Source organism: Protopterus annectens, chromosome 16.part0 (assembly GCF_019279795.1).
Source record: "Protopterus annectens isolate FY-2018-M chromosome 16.part0, PAN1.0, whole genome shotgun sequence".
In the NCBI taxonomy this organism is placed as follows: domain Eukaryota; kingdom Metazoa; phylum Chordata; order Ceratodontiformes; family Protopteridae; genus Protopterus; species Protopterus annectens.
Window position 1 is genome coordinate 700,977,344 of NC_056750.1, and position 23,677 is coordinate 701,001,020.

At 37.5% G+C, this 23,677-nt stretch overlaps 2 protein-coding genes across 2 annotated transcripts in view; one reads left to right on the forward strand and one right to left on the reverse strand.

Moving 5' to 3' along the window:
• The window catches only part of LOC122790335 (zinc finger protein 239-like), a 1,358,627-nt gene that overhangs the window by 388,012 nt on the left and 946,938 nt on the right, over nucleotides 1-23,677 (forward strand). The gene's annotated exons all lie outside the window — the stretch shown is intronic.
• The window catches only part of LOC122790334 (myosin-6-like), a 353,888-nt gene that overhangs the window by 163,029 nt on the left and 167,182 nt on the right, over nucleotides 1-23,677 (reverse strand). The window contains 5 exon segments of the mRNA XM_044057853.1: nucleotides 3,123-3,210; nucleotides 3,955-4,028; nucleotides 6,915-7,224; nucleotides 16,364-16,534; nucleotides 16,991-17,140. Coding sequence (XP_043913788.1) covers nucleotides 3,123-3,210; nucleotides 3,955-4,028; nucleotides 6,915-7,224; nucleotides 16,364-16,534; nucleotides 16,991-17,140 — 793 coding nt within the window.

Consider the following 23,677-nt stretch of genomic DNA (forward strand, 5'->3'; position numbering starts at 1 on the left):
CATGTTTTATTAGAAAACAGAGCCTATTGTGAAACAAGACATGATTCGCATTTGTAACAATCTGCAAAGTCTGAATAAAATGATTAAAACAGAGCATTAACATTGCTTGCAGTTGAACATATGGGCTCAAGTATGCAAAATGATAAGTTTCTTTTCTGTATTACCTTCAAACCAGGGATTCTGGAGAATTAAGCTTGTTATGAAACTTTTCAAGTTATGGAATTTAATATGCTTTTAGGAAGATAAAGATTCTTGAGATATCCATCTGATATCTTATCTGCTCTAGAAGTTTTTCAAAGAATGGCCATGGTAGTGACTGCCTGCTTAGAAAATGTTGAGAACATAACTGATGATATTTTAGTTCAGGATCAGTTTCAAGAAGAAAATGACAATAGACTGATACAGCTAATGAAAAGAGTAAAGCAGTATAATTTTAAATTTAATAAGGGAAAGCATGACTGGCAAGTCTAAAATATATTGTCCATATTCTAACAGCTGAAGGAATGAAGAATAATAGAAAGCCATATCAGTACTGCAAACACCAAAGCTCGAGACAGACAGGCATTGATGAGATTTCTTGGAATAAAATTTGTATCTTAAAAGTTTTATACCTAACATAACTGAACTTGCTATGCCTTCTAGAAAATTGTTGATGCAAGTAAACAAAAGTATTGCTATGGCAGGGCAAAAGGTGTCATTCCGCTATGTTCAAAGTGTGGAAGATGTGATTGCCAGTTGCCAGTGGTGCTTTGCTGCAGTACCAGCATTCACAAATGAATGCCAATATTCTAATTGCTGTCGATATTGTAATTGCTCTGACAGCAATTACAATATCGACAGAGACTACAGATAAATGTCAGTCTTGTAATTACTGTCAGAGCTGAAGTGCTGAAGTTCTTAGATGGTATTGCAACTGTAGCAAACTGTTTGCTGCAATATGCTACAAGTAGTTTGTTACAGTTTAAAACATTGTATCTTTTTTTCCCTCTTCAGCTCAGGTAGAGTTGAGGGGCACAGATCAAGGAATGGACATTGCTCCTCAAGTTATAGTGTTTATTTGTTTATTTATTGATTTTGCTTAGTGTCGAGGGCTGCTAATTAATGGAACAGCACCAAAAGATGCAGCTTTGGTAATAGAGGGGCTAGACTGAAATACTATGTTATAAATAATCCAGTTTTTGGTACAAATGGGTGCTAGTCATAATGGTATAGAAGCTGTGGGCTTACTGGATAATATAACAGTTGCTTCTGGGTCAACACATTTAATGATGCAAACAAAAGATATGCTCAAATCAAGAAAGAATCATCAGCTATAGTGTATGGATTTGAGAAATTATTCTAAACATATTTATGGCTGAGAAGTGCAGAAGAATCAGGTGAAAATCTTTATAAAGCATGTTCAGAAAATATTTGTGCAAAGCATCTTCATGATTATGTAACATGATGTTTTATTTGCAGAAATATTATCTGAAAATGATATTTAGACAAGTCACAGGACAACACACACCAGATATGCTGATAGGAATAAAGACATAAAAACACGTGATAAGAAGACCGGGTAATACTTTAGTTAACAGCTCAGTATATATGAGTGGTCTCTGTACTGTTATCTCTTTGTATTCACAGACAGAAAAGCTTTGTTTTGTTTTATGCAGTGAGACTTCTATCTGTATAGAACTCAACCCTGTTTTAGTTTCCTTATGTGTAACCTGCTGCACTATGTACCACACTCTCTGCTGTATTGTATGGTCCACAGCACACGGTAAGTAGCACTAATCAGTCCCCCCAACCCACACTGGGTACTCCTCTTACTGTATCAGTACTGTGGCCCATTGTCTTAATTTTCTACCCCCAAAACCGTAGTCATTTACTGCATGACCCCATTCCACTGGCATTGTTCCTGAGTATATAATGTGTTTAGATTTACTGTAATTCTCTTGCAGCTGTTATTGAACCAGTTGTAAGCACCGACTGTTAACCATGCACCATTTAGTCCTCAGTGGAATATGTGGTGTGTAGCTGTTAATGTCCGTGCTTTGTTTCTGTAATTATACTCATGTTATCTGCTATCATTTCATATTTTGATTTTGTCTCTCTCTTGGCTTCAGTCTATTGAGCCTTGGATATAATTGGACATTGCCATGAAGTGATAATGCAGTTTAGAATCACATTATCTATACCTGGAGGAGTGGAATGTTGAAAAGTATTGATCATGGCATGAGATCCTCACTTTGATACTGTTTCTCCTCCATCCACCACATTCTACCAGTGGGGATGTAGTTCCCAAGTACAGTCTGTAGCTGCACTGTTTCTCAATCATTAAGCTGTGCTGCACTAACAAAGTCTTTTGGAATCTAACCCATTTTTAGTCCCTATGATTATCATTTAGGTAATATTGTTACAGTAATAAATAAGCTTCTTCAAGGACCAGTCAAATTAACTTAATTTAAACTATTTTATATGTGTTATGCTTATGTATACACTCTCTTAACAATGTTAATGTTCAAGAATTGCAAAGAAATAAATTGTGACATAGAGGGATAAAGCCTTGACTCATGCATTGCATCCAACTACATTTCATTTAGCAGCTCATGTGCCTGTAGGAGCTAGTTGGGAAGGATGGTCATGAATTGCCACATTCACTTCATCTATCTTGGGGGAAGGGAGTAGAATCTCACTTGTCACATGAGATGACACCTAGTAGGAACACTAAGTGTTCACCCAGTGGAGTTTTGAACTGGATGAGCTCTTGACACCATTAGTTTATTTGCACTAAGTAGCCAAGGGGAAAGTAGCATGCAGAGGCATGCTTTCACTCAGGAGGTAGTGACTCAGACTCAGAGGAGCCACCAAGGGATGTGCTGCCATAGAGAGAGGGTAGGCCACCTCCTGGGATCAACCAACCAAATGGCCCACTCCCTATTGCCTGATTCTTGCCAGAGGACAGAGGGCTAACAATGTTTCCCAGGTAGGAATGAATGGGACATAAAGCTCTAGTCAGGGAATAAGCAGCTCCAATTCCACTGGAATTCCTGGGACAACTAGTAGAGGGCAGAGGTACCATCAGTCAAGCTCCTGGGGGCAGCAAAAAAATGTAAATAAACAGTATTTTATTAACATACCTGGTGCTTTGCGCTCATTAGGAATTATACAGCGTACAAAATGAGGGTGTGTTGTTTTCAGGTTTGCCATCAGCTTATTCAGATTTTCCTGTAGAAAAGTATAAGAAAAGAACTACATTAACCAATTCAAATAGTGTATTAAGTTTATCTACGAACTCTGTACATTTGACATTCTATAATAGGGTTTTAGTTTTTTATATTTAAATGCATTTATGTGACAGGCAGTCTTTGTTTACATGACTATATCTTTATCCAGCTTCGTGTCAAATGAGCGAGACCTGAAACTGAGGATCTTATAACTTTGAATAATAAACTGTGATTCAAATGAAAAAAAGTGAATTTCAAAAGTCAGTATTACTCCATTAAAGTGTTATTTCCAGGGGATTTCATCCTCTCCATACCCACTGTGCTAACCTACAGATTGCCATGTGAAACACAGTCAAATGTATGAGACAAATAGCCAAATAACCATGCACAGTTTTTCACAACAGGAAAAGGAAAAAGTCTATTTACTAACTTTAAGGGAGTTATATGCTTCATTTAGGAGGTAAAATAATGATAATTTTTAATAAAATTTATAGCTGATATAACAAGTCTGAAAACTTAGAAATAAACCTCTGTTCTGCTGCATTTATCAGATCTCCTTATAAAATCAATAGAAAAAATATTCTGGCAGTGCAATAAAAATTTTCATACAGAAGTTTTTGTATAAGCAATTAAGCATGTATCATTTTCTGACTTAAAGAAAAGAGTTTATATGTTTATTAATTAGGAGGTTTGCCAGCATGGGTGACTAGGCAGTTTAAATTGCTTTTACTTATTAAAACCTTACCCTGTGCAGAGCAGACACTGTCTGAAAAGAGGATCCTTTCTTCTTTCCACCTTTTCCTTTACCAGATTCAGCAGCTGGTACCAAAAGGAAAAAAAAAAACAGAAAGACTTTGAGGCTATACACTGTACTGAGCCATAGTTTGCCGCAGTAACTCTGACCATATATTTTTTTAAAGTTTCAGTGCCATAGACATATATTTAACAAGACCAGTTAGCTGCCTGCGCTTCTGCTGTACCATACCACCTGTATTGTAAATGTTAGCTGATTCTGAGTACATTATGATGACTAACAGAAGAATATTTACACTGCAGGATGCTAAACAAAATCTGAATTATATTCTCTAAACCTCCAGACCTTCCTGAAAAATTGTACTGAAAATTGTTGTTTCAACTAATAGTTTGAGAGAGCATTAAAATATATACCACCCAAAGGCCTTGAACAGACGATGAATGCAAGTAGTTAGTCACTCTTTGATGTAGCTGCAATAAGACATAATTTGCATGCTACAGTTGCAAGTAGCACCTTCTGGGTCACACTTTGCAAATGCAGCTATATGAGAATATTTGTGCGTGTGTGCGCGCGTGTGTGTATACATATATATATATATATATATATATATATATATATATATATATATAAAACTTGACTGAAATCAGAGCCTGTTATTTTTTTGTTTTCTGCCACAACTGTAACATCGCATAGTCTGTACAGTTTTCTAATATAGTGAAAGCACTATTGTGTGGTAAACAAATCAATGCTTAATCAAGCATTCTTTTTGCTTGTCTACTTCATTAGCAACAAATATCACAATATATGTCTTCCTCCATAAATGTATTAGTCACTGCAATGTGCAATTGTTTGGCCAGTCTGCAAAACTCATATTCCAACTGTACACCTAACTTCAAGTTTGCCTTTCTATCCTGGACACACGAATTCTAAAAATAAAGCTTTCCAAAGACCTGTCAGTACTTGCAAAATAAAAAAAAAAACAGTATCTTGTTCAGGTAACAACATATACTCTGGATAATAAGAAGCACAATAAGTGCCCAAGAGCAGATAGTATCCTCCTAAACAAAGACATAGGTCACTTCACAGGTGCAGTTTTCATTAACCTAACAAAAGCGTGTGATATGGCTGACAAGAAACTCCTCGGGTTTGCCGTATCCACATCCAGGTTTTTCTTTAGGGAACAAACGACTTTCCAGCAACCTCATTCATAAATCTGTTAAATTCAAAATTGAATCCTCATTGTCGGTTCCTTTACCTAAAGGTGCCCCAAAAAGATCTGTCCTGCTCTCATTCGACTCTTGTGCCTTCAAACGTAAAAGTCATGGGCAATCAGAATCGCCATATAGCTGAAACACCTGATGTTCATAAGGGTCATTTGCATTATCCCATGTGCCTCTGTCACAGGAAGTTTGAGAGGTCACTCATTGGAAGTTCTAGCTTGGCTGGAGTTTTCATTTAGTTTTTACTGATTGGTTTTTCAGTGTGACCTTCTCACACTTTGTTTCAACTAAAAATTATAGTAATGATCTTGGAATGTCAAAAACTCAAGAGGTATTCTACAAATCTGTATAATTCCACGGCCTGATTATTCAGTCAGTGTTGAACACCAAATACAAGAAAATCAAATCAAAAATCAGCAAGTAACTTTTTGGGGTCAGAAATATTGCATGACTCATCTACCTTGAAGGTACAAGAGCAACTGACAGGAGTATATTGCTTCTTCTGTTAGAAAACAACATGCAACCAATTATTGCTGTACTTACATAAATATATACAAGCCATGTGACCTAATTAACAGAATCAGTAACCCTCCCCATAGACTGCATCACTGTTATGTCCAAGCAAAAGCAACATGCCTTTCCATCAAACACCAAGTCAGTCTTCTGCTTATATAGCTGCAATTTAAAATCCAAAAGCATTTATCTTCCTTTCTGGCAGATTAGCCATCATCTTCATCAAACATGACCTGAGATCCCAAGCAAATGGGGCTACTTCACTAAACACCCAAATAATGAGTATTACTGCAGTTACCACTTTTCTCTGTCCTCCTTCCTAATCTTTGGGTCATCACTGTCCCCTCTTTAACTCATTCCAGTCGAGAGTGCCACCAGGTGTTTCTGCTGTTAACTCCTTCTTCACCTCTAGGCATCAAATATTGCATGTTTATGTCTGCATTAATAATTCCAAAACCATGCTACACACAAGGTATCAGAATATTTTGTCTTGAAGTAACACAATTATATCGATATTTGACCTCTCTGAACAAATATTTGTTAGAACTGTAAGGTAATAACTTAATTTTTTAAAGGCTCAAGCCACATCCACTGGGAGTTAAAGGTACACACTCAAAAGAGCTGTACTGGAGGGAATGAGTTAAGGAATACCCTGCACTTTAAAGAACTGCACTACCCATTCTCTCAATACCTGTCTGACATGGCCAAAAGCTAGTGTTTTCATCAAATCTGAAATACACAAAGAAAGACTTCCCCCTTCTACACTTACACATATATTGTAAATACCATGCATCATTTGCCATATATAACTATATAATTAAAGGGTTTCAAGATTTTAACCTATTATCGACACTCTTTTTTTTTTATTTACTTACATCAGCTTGAACTATATATGCATTTCTTGTTCAGAGTCTGCTACTGCTACTACCTTTATTTTATAACGTGCGCCTTGCACCAATGTCTAAAACTAGTAAGTAGTTCTTTATTAATCAGTACTTCATCTTGGTTAAAATATTATAGACAAATAATTTAATGAATTAAACATTAATATAAATTTAACTGTGAAATTGGGAAGAAGCATGCCTTCCTCTTCTGTAGGCATGCACATTCTGAGTGACTGTGGTTTTCCACTTTTAGCAGAATGGTACATTTTAAGGTAGGCTGAACATAACGTATGGTCATTATTACTAAACGGTATAACTGAAACGGATTACTCACATGAATCTGTTCCAGCATAGTTGGAGAAAAGAAGAGCTAGAAGCTTGAGAGATGATTTCTGATAGAGCCCAACAACTGTTTCATTCAGTGGGTCCTTATTTTTCTCCAGCCAGCCCATGATGTTGTAGTCCACAGTGCCAGCATAGTGTACCAATGCAAAGTGGGCCTCGGGTTTCCCTTTTACAATCCTGGGCTTCTGGAAGTTGTTGGATTTTCCAAGGTGATTGTCATAGAGCTTAGCCTTGAATGTCATGTCTGTGGCCTTGGGAAACATACATTCTTCTTCCAAAATTGACATGATACCCAGAGGCTGAAAAATACAACATAGAAGACTATATAAAGAACGTCTACTTAACCACTAATCATAAAGAGGCCTGCCATTTTATCTAACTTTATACACAAATCACATCAAATAGGGAGACATTGGACCATATTTTTACAACTAGATAGCAGAAGAAATGAAATGGTACTTTTCTTCAGATTAGTAAAGCCAGATATTTTATCTAAACTTTGCATGCATCTGTATGACTGCATGCTGTGGAATATTATAACATATCATGCTTAACTATCAGTCACTCAATGAGTTTGAAGCCATCTTTTATTCAGCAAAAGACAGTTAAAATTTTATCCCTGTAATTTTTAGTTTGATTTATGAAATTACACTAAATGCTTTTAATGCCTACTTTAAGGTTCGAGAAGGAATTATTCAATATCAAAGAATAACTGCAGTTGGTAATTCTGTACTATGAATAAATAAAGGGACAAATACAACATTATAGATAAGTCATGTGATTGCAAATTACAACAAAAACTGAATTGATATATTAGTTCATAATTCATTGTTGAATAGTACTTAAAGATAATGGAATCTTCCTTTGTGGTTTGTGAAAGTGAAACTTTACCATTGTGATACATCTGTAACAAGTCTGATCCAACATCAGCACCTGTAAGGAATAAATGCCAGAGGCACAGGCTGAGACTGGAGGTTGATATAATGGTTAAGGTGTTTATTTCACAAACAAAAGTTACAATGTTTAATTCTCACCAAGGAGAAATTAGCTAGGCTTAAAATAATTCACAAGAGCAGCTAGCCTAATACTTATTTATCAGCCAATAAGGTGTTGGAACTGCTTAATACCTAGAACTTTTTCAGGCTGCTTTTCTCCCTTCCCAAGTTCCTTTATGCATTTCTCTATCTTGTTGTTCCTTTCATCTGGGGAAGCAGAATGAATGAAATTTGTAAAACAGATTTATCCACCAAAAGAATAAGACAAAAAGCACAACGTTAACAGCAGCAGAAGACTTCTTGCCCTAGGCCGGGAGAAGGTAGACTGGGGAAGTGTTATTAAACATGGACCATACAGCTCTATTGTTACTATTATTGTTGTTACTTTTGTATCAGTGAAGAAGTGGCACATGTTTAGTAACTATATGGACATAGTCCCTGGTTGATTTCATAACCATCAGAACATAGTCCCTGGTTGATTTAGTAACCATCAGGACATAGTCCCTGGTTGATTTAGTAACCATCAGGACATAGTCCCTGGTTGATTTAGTAACTATCTGGACATAGTCCCTGGTTGATTTAGTAACTATCTGGACATAGTCCCTGGTTGATTTAGTAACCATCAGGACACAGTCCCTGGTTGATTTAGTAACTATCTGGACATAGTCCCTGGTTGATTTAGTAACCATCAGGACATAGTCCCTGGTTGATTTAGTAACCATCAGGACATAGTCCGTGGTTGATTTAGTAACTATCTGGACATAGTCCCTGGTTGATTTAGTAACCATCAGGACATAGTCCCTGGTTGATTTAGTAACTATATGGACATAGTCCCTGGTTGATTTAGTAACCATCAGGACATAGTCCCTGGTTGATTTAGTAACTATCTGGACATAGTCCCTGGTTGATTTAGTAACTATCTGGACATGGTCCATGGTCCATGCTGACCATGAGAACATCCTTCTTAAAATGGTATTCCCAAAAGATGCTCTGGCTCTAGAAACAATATCTAGCTTGTAGTGCTTAATAAAGGTAGTTATTGAAGGCCATTGGCTGTATCATATGTGCTGTGCACTGTGGCATTATGGAGAAGTGCAACTTATATGGCCATGGCTGTGATAGAGTGGGCGTTTTCCTGCTTTCAGATAAATAAATATGTTATGAAGTTTGTTAACTGTCTAGAGAATATTATTTTGAAAACCTTGACCCATTTTTTGGGTGTATAGTGGATGAACAACTGGTCATTCTTTCTGATGGATTGCATTCTATTATGGTGAAACCATTGCTGTCAATGAAAATCTGCATTGTGGAGTAGTTTTTTTGCTTTTGAAAGAGTAAAAGAAATAGCAAGAAGGTTGACGGTTTGGTTCCCCCTAGACTCTGTAGTCCATTTAAGCATAATGGATGTTAAAGTTCTATGGACTACACTATCTGTAAGCAAAATTAAATATAAAGGATATACTGGCAAAGTCTTTAACTTTGACATCCTCCTTCCTGGAGTTGTGACAGCGCAGAAAACGTTTTTTCCATAACAGGCATTTCGGCTTTACCATGACTCTCATTTCAAATGGTACCTAAGTGAACTTCTTCAATATGAAGTATATTGCAGGGCAAAACAGATTCTCTGACTGAAATATTAGATAAAAATACCTTTGAGGAATGTTTTTGCTATCCCTTATGGAGACAAGAGATGCTGAGTGAACATCTCAGTAAAAATTTGTGAGGGCAACTAGGAAAACCCTGAATGAGTAAAAACTGACACATTGTCAAACATGTCTGGAAAAATTCTAACTTTGGATTTTTCCTTATAGGTTTTTCTTCTGGGTGTTTTTTTGTCATGTACAGCAGTCTTGGTATACAGTGGATTGCCAGCTATGTGTAGAATTGGAGAAGCTGTGCAGATAGTTTCAGAGTACTGAGGGGTGGACAAGGTTAGCTGTAGGAGAGAGACAAGAATTTTTTTAAGAATGACCTAGCTCACCTGACAATTCTGGAAAGAGCTGTGGTAACCAGGTTTAATGAGACCAGAAATGTGCTGTGATGGTTAATTTGTTTGATTTGATCTGATCTTCTGGATGAATTTGAGTATCCGCAGTGTTTTTTTTTTTTGGGGGGGGGGTCCATTGACCACTGTTGTACTGGCGGATCCTTTACTATTGGTAGTAGGGTAGTATCAATGAGAAGTCTTGGTAACACTTAATGTTTGATTGCTAGACCCAAAAATCAGTAGGTTGCTGACCACACCTATGGAAGATCTTGTTGGCTATTTTCTGATTCGGTCACCATTCTTATGGAGGAGGAGACACATGCTGAGTCTCTTGACCAGTGATTTGGTTTCTCTGAAATGTGTATTGCTATCAGGAAGCAGTACCTTTCTAGAGACATAACTTCTTTGCATGGGAGGAAGGAATGACTCTCACCACTGCTTGTTGATGTACCAGACTGCTGCCAGTGTGCCTGGGTGAATTACATTGGTTTTGCACGGTGCAGTACATTGAAAAGACTCCAGTGTGGGTCAAATAGTTTCAATAGATTGAACACGTATTTTGGTCTGTGATTCTGCTATTGTTGAAATTCCATGCACTCTCTGCCCTTGAAAATGGTCCACACTTCCCCTACGGTAGATGTATCTGTGTTTACTGTGTTATTTGTTTTGTGGGGGGTGGGCTCAGGTGATTTGAAGACCTTGACACATCAAAATTCTTGTAACATAGCCACCAAGCTATAAGCCCTTGCAGAATTGTGTTATGCATATGTTCTGGGAGGGCTGTTCTTGTTGTCTGCACTGACATCACAGTACCCACTGCAGCACTCTTATGTGTAACCTGGTCTAGGGCACTAGAAAAATATTGACTGACGGGTACCTGAGAATCCTGTGGGGCAACAAGGAGGTTGTGCAAATGGGTTTGACTTATCTGAAATTTATTTGTAGATAGGAAAGTTCTGCAGACTTTGGTGTCCATTTAACAGCCTGTTAAGGTAATGCACTAAGACGCAATGAGATAGTTGCAAATGTGATTTCACCAGATTGGTTATAATACCCAAAGAATTAAATAACCTGATCAGTGCCTGAACCAGTGAACATTGGGGGCTTCAGTAAAAGCAAATTATTGATGTATGGAAAGATTGTGATCCACTGCAGCCTTTGATATATAACAAGTACTGTGATGCATTTGTTGAACACCCTGGTGGCTGTGGAGATACCAAAGGAGAGACTTCCAAATGATAATGATAGGCCCTGACCACAAAGCACAGGAACTTGAAGTACTCCTTGAAAATCTTTAAGTGAAGGTAGGCAGGTTTAAACAGCACATCCATCTCACCACAACAAGCAAAGTATTTTGTGTAGAGAAAATTCAGAATTTTTCTTTTGGGACACATTAGCTTAAGATAGTAAGATTCAATATGGACCTGAGGCCCTTTGTTTTGTTTATTATTATTTATTTACTATTAGTTTACCGGCTGGGTAGACTGGTCTATCAACCCTTTTCGGCCACGACCTGAGCTCAAATAGCAGAAAATATATCATGGTCTTTCAATGAACAATATTATGTACAAAATGAGTAGTACGATTGAATGAAGATATTGTAACATTAAAAAAAGGATCCATTATTATTTGTTCCTTCATTCTTATTTTTGGCACCTTCAAGCAATTTCTTAAAATTAAAAAGTGTTTTGTTAATAAAAATAGGTTATTCCCCCACTGTTTCAGTTATTTCATTTCCAGCTTTCATAATTTTCCAATTTTCTCTTATAATATTCTTAATATTACTCGGCAGCTCACTATAGGCCACTTTACATGCCCTCTCAAATGGCTTGTTGTTAATGGGGTTACCAACGGATTCACTTCCATTTATTTCTTCCCTTAAAAGTGGTTTAAAATTTGTACCAGAGCCTTTAATAACCTCCCAAATAGCTTCTTGTATCATTTTATCAGGATAGTCCCTTTCCATAAACATGTTCTTCAGGATTTCTGTCTCTCCTTCCAATTCATTAAACACCCTTCTTTGTTAGCATTTGAAAAAGTAGTAACTGACAATATTTACAAGTTATATGGATGGAAGAATAACATTACACATTACAATCTTAAGAAAAAGGAAAGTGAATTATTGAGGGCCTTAATGATGGATAAAACAAGAATTATGAAACCAGATAAGGGTGGGGGGTAGTGATATGTGACCATTTTGATTATATTGGTACTATCTCTAACATATTACACAATATGGAATCTTGTATTGTTATCTCTAGACATGAGGTTAGTCTAACATATAAACATATTGATTAATTAGGGTATAAATTAAGTAATGGGTGAGAACGAAGGCATTTTGATGAAGTCCCCCCTAGTGGGATGAAAACGCTCAATCAGTTGTTAGTGTGTTGGATTTATGGTATATTTAGAATAAACTAATTTTCAGACAGTGGTTTCTAGCATTTACTCTAAAATATAATCTTCATTAACCAAGCTTTGCTGATCTGTGACCCCAAAAGGCTTTGTCCAAGCACCGCAAAAGGCAATCTTCTGGACATTGCCTTCACTAACAGACCCCACAGATGTAGGAAGGTGGAGGTGCTTATCAGTACCCAAACTAACCAATGTCTTCTCATTATACATGAAAACTACAGACAATGTATGTCTCTGTGAGTTTTTTCCCCTCGCAAGAGTTGAATCTAAACTGCTTACAGAGCTTAAGACCATAAAATGAAATATCATGTTAAAATGGTACAATGTCAATCCCATCCTTGACCCCTTAACACTTCATCCTATATGAGACCCTCCATGTCAGAAAACTTTGAGGAAAAACAGTTGCACTTGATTACCCTCATCATGAGTGGTAATTTAAGGGAAAGGGGCCGGTTGTGATTAAGATGGAGAAAAAATAGAGGACCTTTCACATCTATATGAATTTCTTTTCCATTGTGAAGAGGAAATGGCAGCAGCTAACATGTTCAGTTCTAGCTATTTTGTAAAATAATTCAAATATGACTGTTTCACCAAAGGTTATTCTGTTAGTTAATTAAAGCTGTAACATACAGCGGAGGTGGTTCTCAGATCTCCAGTGGTGTAAAAAAGTGCTAATAATATCTTAGTAAACTTCATTAATTAAGACATTCTACAAGTAGAGAGCCACAGTAGCTGTAATGTGTTCCTCCCAACATGAAAAGCTCTCACACATAGTGCCATTCCTTAGAAGCCAGTACCTGCTTTCATCACAGAAAGAGAATGACAAGAATCTTGCTCTGGTGACTTTACACCTCTCTTTCCTTAGGCTGTTATTGCAAAGCATGTAAGCTCATGCTTTTGGTCCAGCCTTAGTGTCTGACGTTTTTTCACCCATATTTAAATATGCCCCTATAGAGCTACAACCCAAGGTATTAATTTCTAGTTCATCTCAACACTACTGGCAGATGCTCAGCTCTGACCTATGGCAGAATAATTGGAAAAAAGTAATATACTTCAAACTGCTAGAATTATTCCAATGTATGGTCTTTTGACTCAGTGCTGACTTGACTTTAGAAAGGGATATAAAACATTAACAGATATCTAATGAATCATTGATGCCATTCTTGTATGAACATGGAAAACAGTGCTACTAACTGCTGCCTGCAGATGCTAATCTCTGGATTTTAAAAGTGTTTTTGAGCGTTTCAATGAAAGGAGGCCAGGGACTAATAGACCTGTTACCCGTCTAATGAACTGGCCAAGTGCATTGACACTTTAAACATATGGATCTTTACCAGTAGAGTTATCTTATTTGGTGTTGTGCTCAATTTATTTTTATTGTTTATCAGTGACTGGCTGTTACATTTCTGAGACATTGAGAGGTCATCAAGTATGCGGATGACTTACTCCTTATTAAGGAGGCCAAAATACATTATAAAGATGCAAAGCAGCTTGTAAAATGATGTCAGTAACTGTGGTTGCATTCTAATAAACTAACAATGAATCCCAAGAAAGCCCTTCTTTGATATTTAGTATGCCACAGACAGTGGGTGGAATTCATCGTCTTAAAATCCTAAGACCCTTTTTACAGACTTATACCCATGCTAAGTGGCTGGATCAAAACTGTCCTTTAGAGATCATCTTCAGATGTGTAGATGACAGATTATTGTAACTTACAGGCTTCTACAGGCTTATTTCATTTTTTAACTGCTGAATCTAGAAGAGTTATTTCTCTAAACCTGCTAAAGACTACGATCAAATGCATTCCATGATCCCAGCCTTAAACTCTGCATCACTAGTCTTCTCTATATCACAATCAACAAAATGTTTAAGTTTTCTTCTTTGTATGAACCCCAAGAACACCAGAAATGATATAGCTTCTTATCACACATTGAGGTGCACTATTATTTAAATCACTCTTATTTCCAAGCCATCACATCTACAGTACTGTCCCCCTTTGCTACATAGATTTTAACTCTACTATATTTCAATTAAGAGTCAAAGCTCTCTCCTTGTGGAGGCCTACCTTTGGTTTAGGTATGGGAAAAAGTATTTAGTAAACTGCCACCATGACTTTGTCAACAAAGCAGAAATTAGTAGAACTTGGCATCTTTTAAAGTTAATTTATATCACCGTGGCTCAATTTACATATTTTCGCATTCTTGAGTCAATTATTAATTAAATGTAGCCTAGATATCTGCATATTTCTTTGATAAGATTTTGTTTTGTTGACTAGTTCATGCGCATGATTGGGACCCATTTTCACTGAATGTTTGGAGAGAAAATCTCCAACAGTAAGCAGATTATCACATTGCAAACAACTGAACTGAGTGCCACATGGAATATTTACAGATAAGGTACACTGCAAGTAATTATGCACCACAGAGTTGTAAGTGCTTGTTCAAATTTACCATCAGTTTTTACAAAGGAACTGAATGTGTCCACTGTTACATAATAACAGTTACTATATTGCCTGCTGTGTATTATCTGTCTTCACTATGTAATGTACAGTTTCAATAGTTTCTTTCTTAAGATGTACTTGCTTTATAACCTGCAACTTTAACTGTGCAAAGGGACAAATGTATCATAATGTTTAAAATGTACTTCTAATATTTATTGTTGTACTTCCCGCCAGATCAGGGTGGGACTGAAAAGGGTTCTTAGACCTGTCTACCTACCCTACAAAGAAACAAACGCAAACATATAAATAAATAATGTATATCAAAATGCAGATGCAGATGACATAAAAAAAATAAGCTGATTACTAAGGAAAACAGTAGAGGATGCAACAACAATCTCTGCGCAAGGAGACTGACAGACATTCGATATTTGCACACTATGAACTCTAGTTATTTTCCAAGCAGTTAGGAGAATCTGGACAACTTGAATTCAATTGCCATCCATACTAAGAAGAACTTAAAGAAAGAATGTCTGGCACCAATCGAATATATGTCTAACATGAATGCATTTTATATATTCTTAAATAAATAACTTACTAAGTTGTAAGGGCCACATAGTCTGTGTATATGAGTAGTGAGAATGAATGTCAGGTGTGGGAAGTGTAAAAGATATTTTAAACTTAGAGCTTTTAATACTAGAGCCATTTTTACACATAACTTGTCTGTGATGTGCTTTGTAATCCTGAAATGACTTCTGTACATAAAAGTTTAGATCCAAAATGCTCCAGTGGTATAGAGGAATAAAATATTGAATACTAGATAGTTCACTTAACAGCTTGGGCAATTGTTGAAGTTGGCAGGGGGGGAAAATTATGAGGTATGGTCTGCTCATCAGTCCTTGTAGGGTGGTATTGGGGATGTATGTTTGGGTTGTTCCTGGTGTTAAATTATCTGGTAGATCACAGGGTATTAACAGAACTAGTGGGGAGGTGGTGTTCATGAGGCTTTCACTATGGAGGAGGTGACATTTGCAAACAGCTTAATATTGACTCAGCCCCATTCAACTAGCGAACATATCCAAGGGGATGGTAGGGGCAAACAGCCCATCAAGCCTTCCTTGCAAGGCTAGAGGTGGCCCCCATGCTCATTGTCCTCCCATATCACCCTATCATTACCACTTCATGAGAGAGTGGTTAGTATCTTCAGGCCAGGGGATGAGGAGTGGGATTTAAACATCTAGATGAAGCCAAAAAGAAATAGTCCTCACAGTGGAGAGAGATGAAGATCAGGGGAGTTGTGATGCAATAGGCAAGCACTGTCAAGCTCAAAGGAGAATACCCTGAAACAAAATGATAATAAAATGAGCCAGTTTCACAAACATTATCTAACATTTAAAATGTAGTTTTACTGTTTTGTTCATAATTTGCAGTAATTTAAATTAAAAAAAATCTGATGCTTATCATGGTATTCTTTTCTGGTGGACTGCTAGTACAGGACAGATATAATGACAGCGTTCAAACATACTTGCTAACCACTGTCTTTTTGTTTTTAGTTTGTAAAATGGGATTTTTTTGAGATGGTCTTAAGCCGTTAGAGAACCTACCTTCTCAATAAGGTCAATGCAGGCCTGCAGGTCCATTCCAAAGTCAATGAACTCCCACTCAATGCCTTCCTTCTTGTACTCTTCCTGTTCCAGCACAAACATGTGATGGTTGAAGAACTGCTGCAGCTTCTCATTGGTGAAGTTGATACACAGCTGCTCAAAGCTGTTGAACTGGAGAAACGAAACACACAGAAATAGTTTCCAGCTAACAAAAGGCAGTTTAACTGTGATAGTCATAGTTATAGCAACAAGAGCCTTTTTCACTTAAAACTGACTCAGCCATTTGGTAGTAAGCAGAGACTGCTAGCGTAGCCAAATTCCAGGACATGTCATTTCACGTATTGAGGAATTAGTCTGAATTCACACACTGTATACAGTCCTAACTTATGTTTGCTAAAGATGATGTTTTGGATAAACAAGTCCATCAGTCTAAAAGGTTTTCAGAGACTTAAGTAACACTACCAATCTGTTCATAGATATCGGTGTCATATGAGTGTGCATGAACGCACGTGTGTGCATGCATGACTCTGTGTGTGTGTGTGTGTGTGTGTGTATGCGCATCCTGTAGTAGACTGACTTGATGTTTAATAAAGGAATGGATGGATGGACAGATCAAGTAATACTTACATCAAAGATCTCAAAGCCTGCAATGTCTAGTACCCCAATGAAGTACTGGCGAGGTTGTTTAGTTTCCAATGATTGGTTGATTCTGGTGACCATCCACTGAAACATCTTCTCATAAACAGACTTTCCCAAAGCACCAATTGAATAGTAAACCTGTAACAGCAGTAAATGCACGTGACATCAAAAATATATTGCTACCCTATTAGTATGACTGAAAAGATACCTGTACATTGTGAATCTTCATAATTAAAATTCAGTTGAATATTATAACAGGAGCATTAACTACAGCACAAAATAATGCTATCAAAATCTAAGATGCAACAGCAAAAAAACAAAAGATAAAATTACACTATAATCATTGCCATACCAATATAGATATTTATAAAACAAATGCATTTTCTTTCATTCGTGTTTATTTGTTTTTAAGTATGTCTTTATTTAATTTAAAACAAACAAATATAAAAATAACTTTATATGAAATATGACAGTTTGCTCTGAATCCCAAAAGATGTTTTATAACATATCTCAAATGAGTACTTGTATGTTTAGATAAGTTTTAACTTTTTATAAAAAAGATATTTCAGAATCGTACAATTTTTCTCATTTAAACAGATAAACGTAAACAAATTTAAAGTAGAGGTAAACAAAAACAGTAGCATTATAAGGCAAATGAAGTTGTTGCTCAGCAAAAAAGTCTATACTAAGTGTATACATTCTGTATTCACGAACATCCCTAACACATTTTTGTGCTGTCTATTCACTCAGGAAGATTACACTAAGTGGGCATATAGGAATCCCCCTTGATATTTAAGGCTGCAAGAAAATCAGAAGGAAAACTAAAATTAGAAGGAAGAAGGTGGGAGTTACACATGTGTTGTCTATTCACACAGAATGATGTACACTTACTGTAGGCATTTATGAATCTAAGCTGTAATCAAAATGGATTTCACTCGTATGTATTTAGATTTTTTAATGAAGAAAAACTGATTTTTAGTTTTGTGTGTGTGTGTGTGTGTATATATATATATATATATATATATATATATATATATATATATATATATATATATATATATATATATGTATATATATATATATATGCACACATGGGTCCACTATGTAATCTCGAAATACTGAAATCCCGAAATTCAGTATTTCAAAATTAAATAGCCGAAAACCCAAGCACAACTCACAATTCCGAAAACACACAACTGCGAAATTCAAAATGCCAAAATTATGCTACACATGTGGTACACACATAAACAAACACAAAACTCCCCTCCACAATCAAATAAATGCATCTACACTATAGATAAGAAGGGGGGGGCAAGCCATTCTGCACCTCCCACACCCCACCTACTTATATATTCTAACTCTGAGATCGCACAAACAGAAACACAAACGAAACTCACACACACACATCACAGTCACAACACACACTTACACACACTAAAGCCCTAACCAACACATTTACACCCACAAACATATCTAAATTCAACCGATACATCCACACAGCGCACCAGCGAAAGCAGAAATTCAACATCTCTGTGCTTCGGGATTTTGAATTTCACGCTTCTGCCAGTTTCGGAACTTTGAGTTTTCGGCTATGTAATTTCGAAATACTGAATTTCGGGATTTCAGTATTTTGAAATGACATAGCGGACCCATACACACACACATATACATTGTGTGTGTGTGTGTGTGTGTGTGTGTGTGTGTGTGTGTGTGTGTGTTGTTTTACAATATGCAGCATAAGAGATTTCGGCCAGACTTCATAGGCATCACAGGTCACCATTCTGTAGTATGTCTTCGCAGAACTGATAGTCTAGCAGTGGGAGGCAGAATGACTGTTTAAAGAGAGGTAGGTGGGGACCAGCTAGGGGTATTACTGACATGAGTATATTGTTTTAAATAACACCACAATGATCAAACAATAGACCTTAAAAGGGGCCACTGTTGAAGAAATCATTTTAAATTTATATATATATATATATATATATATATATATATATATATATATATATATATGGATAACTTCCAGCAATAATGCTATAGTAAGAAGATTGCTTTCCTAGTACTTTCTTATACAACAACAGCTTTGTTTTTTTTAAGATAAACTGTAAGTACGTGAGGCAGATATAAAAGGAAGTGAGTGGTTGCAATAATTGAAGATAAAAACTGTGGTGGGGGCAAATATAAGAAATGTTTACTTCAGCTTGCCAATATCATTGATTTGGCTGTAAATCACATGGTCCACAGTTTCAAGCCTCTTTTTTTTTTTTTATGGAGGGCTTGCTGGAGGAGTTAGCGAATGTGGCAACTGAAAAGATGAAACAACTATGTCAGTTCCGAGAACTGAGTGCTAAACTTGGAATTATATTGCTGCAACTAAGGAGAGAAATGATGAGGAACTGAAAGAAGTACATTCCTTTGCTGCCATTTCTGAGATATTATTTATTTATTTTACATTTGTTTACTGGGATAGTCCGGCTGGATACATGTCCATTTTCAGCAGAGGCCCGGGGAGAAAAGCTCCAAAAAGACATTCAGCAAATTGTTACATTTTTACAGTTTAAAATACAAAATAAAAGACAAATATTAGGATTTTCACAAAGATGTAAACAAACACAAAAACAGATACACAAACAAATTACTACATTTTTACTCAGATGGAAAATTCTAGACAGTGTTTTTAAGAATGATACAGTATTTAATGCCTAGTAGGCTAACTTGGTAGTAGATCCGAGGGAGATCATAGGATTTATAAATTAAGAAACAAAGTGTAGGCAGAAGTCCTCCATGTGCACACGAGTGATGGTTAGAGTTAGTCTGGATTAGGACAAGGACATAGCCATCGTTTTTTAAAGTACTGAATCAGACTTTTCTTGAATTGATATAGAGAGAGTTCAGATATAAGATAAGCAGGAAGAGAATTCCAAGGTTTGCCATCAGAGTTAGCAAATAGAGATTTACCGGCTGTGTTGTTGGATTTGAGAGTTTGAAGAGTGACTTCCAGGTGTTCTGCAGAGTCTACAGCAGCAGAGAGACAAAAGAGTGACTCTGGAGTGATTAAGTATCACTTTTCTTGCTGTCTTAACTAATTCCACCTAAAACGCCAGTTTTTTTAGCGAATCTGTGATTTAAAAAGTTTGTTATTGTATACAACTCCGCACAGCTCCTCGTGGTGTCCTACAGAGTGATAAAGGCAACAGAAAGACCCAAGAGAGACTTTTCCAGATTTAAGTATTTTTTTCTATGGTTTTTTTGCTCCGGCTGCCTTTTCCCACCTAAAAAGCGGATTTCTAACTGATCTGTGCTTTAAAAAGTTTAAATTGCATTTTCCTTCTGCTTTTTACAGTTTTACACTTGTTTTATATCAATTTAAGTCGTTTTTGTATTGTATAACTGTTATAGGCTACACACTAAAGTGCGCTAGCCTGTTTATAGTATTTACAGTGTTTTCTGTGTGTTTTTCTGCTGTTTCCTGAAAAAAACAAAAAAAAAAAATTCTCTTTTCCCGCCTTTGCTGAACTAGATAGGTCCAGATTTCAGGTTTTGCTGAATTCCAGACTGTGGTATAGTTTTCTGTGTTGCCTCACTTGGGTAGGATGAAGCTTCTCTGTTCACCAGTGAGAGTGGGGAGCTTTGAGCAGCCTATCTGTCCCTGGAGGTGTGGTCTCAGCCCTGAAACTAGTAGCTTATTGGCCGTTTTGGGTCAATTCCTATCTCTTTCAGTCTCCCTGCTTTAAAACCCGCATTTGCACGGTTTTGCGCCAGTATACAACTCTGCACAGCTCCTCGTGGTGTCCTGCAGAGTGATACAGGCAACAGAGAGACCCAAGAGAGACTTTTCCAGATTTAAGTATTTTTTTCTCTGTTTTTTTGCCTCGACTGCCTTTTCCCACCTAAAAAGTGAATTTCTAACTGATCTGTGCTTTAAAAAGTTTAAATTGCATTTGCCTTCTGCTTTTTACAGTTTTTGCACTTGTTTTATATCAATTTAAGTCATTTTTGTATTGTGCGCTAGCCTGTTTATAGCATTTACAGTGTTTTCTGTGTGCTTTTCTGCTGTTTCCTGAAAAAAAAAAAATATATACTCTTTTTCCGCCTTTGCTGAAATAGATTAGTCCAGATTTCAGGTTTTGCTGAATTCCGGACTGTGGTATAGTTTCCTGTGTTGCCCATTTCCTTATTTGGATAGGAGGAAGCTTCCCTGTTCACCAGTGAGAGTGGGGAGCTTTGAGCAGCCTATCTGTCCCTGGAGGAGTGGTCTCAGCCCTGAAACTAGTAGCTTATTGGCCATTTTGGGTCAATTCCTATCTCTCTCAGTTTCCCTGCTTTAAAACCCGCATTTGCACAGTTTTGCACGATTTTGCGAATAGAGCAGCATCAGACAGTGCCGCTTAAACAGGTTTAAACTATTCCTGGCTCCACAAAGTCCACTCTTCACTTTTTCTCTTAGAACTGTTCCAAATCTCAAAGTAAGCACTCTATTTTCATTCTAAAGCCCTGCAGTTGCTTGTGTAAGTAATCTTATAAGTAAGCACTAATAAACTAAAGCACTACACCCTCTTATACCCCCTTAAAGTACTTGGCTCTTTATTGGTCCTTTTTGATCAGTCAAAAAGTAGTTCCTTATATTATTCTTGCATGTCCAAAAGTCAGTTTCGGGTTTATGCTCCAGTCCAGCTGGTGAATCTGGGAATCTTGAGGCAATGTTACAACTGCCTTATGTACACAGACCACCCTCTCCTCCTCCCAACAAGCTCAAATATATGTGAGAGATGCAACTATATAGCCAAACTGGAGGCTGAGCTCTCTCAACCTGGTACTGGTGCAGTCAGTCAGGCAGAGAAGGTAACCACACACACCAAAAAATCCAGTCTCACATAGACCTATCGCAACAGCAAACCAAACACATAAACACACAAAAACATGCTCGGAGGCTCTAAATAAAAATCTTCACAAGCAGCAGAGACCTCCAAAGCAGACATCCAATAAACCGCTACCCCACAACAATACCCACGTATCACATAGTTCACAAAGTTAGTGTGCCACACAGTCACAGCCCTTAAGACTAAACAACACACCTAATGCACTTGTAATAGGTGACTCTATTGTCAGACACACTGACATCCCACTCACCAGGCTGAACAAGGAGAAGGTCACTGTAAGCTGCCTGTTGAGTGCCAGGATCCGCCACATAACACAAGCACTCAGGTCACTTCAAAGCAAGTACAAATATGACTCCATCATTGTCCATGCTGGTGTGAATGACCTGAGACATACATGAAAAGAGACATAGAGGAGCTCTCTGATCATGTAGCCCAGGCCGGTATGACCCTGACCTTGAGTAGCATCTTACCCTCACCAAGAATGATGCCACAGTATAAAGACAAAATGATCAATTTTAACAATTGGCTAAAGTATTGGTGTCATTCAAAGGGGAGCCACTGTCTGTCAGCCTGGGATGACATGCTTGACAAGCCACGCTGCTTCGCCAGGGATGGCTTGCACCTGTCACCCCTGGGCTTTTGAATATTGGCTAAGGCTCTTGCTACCACCATAGTGCCTTTTTTAGGAAAGGCTCAAAAGACAAACCCACCTCCATAGACAACACAAGGAATAATAAACTAAGGGTAATGCTGCTGAACGCCAGAAGTCTATACCTCAAGATGCATGCACTCAAGGCTCTCCTCAGTATGGAGAATATCGATATCTGTACAGTAACAGAAACCTGGTTCAAGGCTCCCGAGAGCACCCCAGCACTACCAGGTTATACCTCATATCATGCTTTTCGGCCCCAAAACTCAGACCGAACCACAAAAGGAGGGGGAGTATCCATATTCATCAAAGATACCCGCACCTCCAGGTTAGTGGCACTGCATGAAGCATCGGAGGCCATCCATGTGCAACTAACAGTGGGCAAAACTGCCTTTCAGTTTGTAGCCTACTACAGACCACCCTCCCAAACTCAGGAACCCCACTCAGCTTTCCTGAGAACACTGGAGAATATGAAGGTCTCTCCAAACACCATTATATTGGGTGATTTCAACTACCCAAACATAAACTGGGAGCACTACTCAAGCCCCAACACCCTCGCTCAACGCTTCCTAGAATCTATAAACTCAAATGCTATGGAACAACTGGTCACCACTCTCACAAGAGGGGAAAACATATTGGACCTGATCATCACCAACATGGGGACTCTATGTTCCATACCAGAGGTATACCCCTCATTGGTAAGATCTGACCATAAATTAATCTCACTGGACATCCATATCCCATCCCCACCCAAGGAAACCACGTTGAAGAACTTCTCAAAAGCAAACTTCACACTTCTCAAAACCGAGGTGGAATCCTTCAAAGCCCCTGGGCCACTGGAAAATACGTCCCAAACTGTAGAATCCTTTACAAATGCATTCTATGGACACCTACAGGAATGCATGGATCGTGCTATCCCAAATAAAACCAAGACTCACTCCTCCAAAGGCAGGAGACCTGTCTGCTGGATCCCAGCCATAAATAAGCTATACAACAGAAGGAGGAAGCTACTACATGATAGAGCAAATTCCCAAAAAGGGAAAGCATCTCTGATCAGTACTAGCAAGAAACTATGATCCCTCATAAAATTATCTAAGGCCAGCTTAGAAAGAAAAATTGCACAAGAAGCTAAAGATAATCACAAGG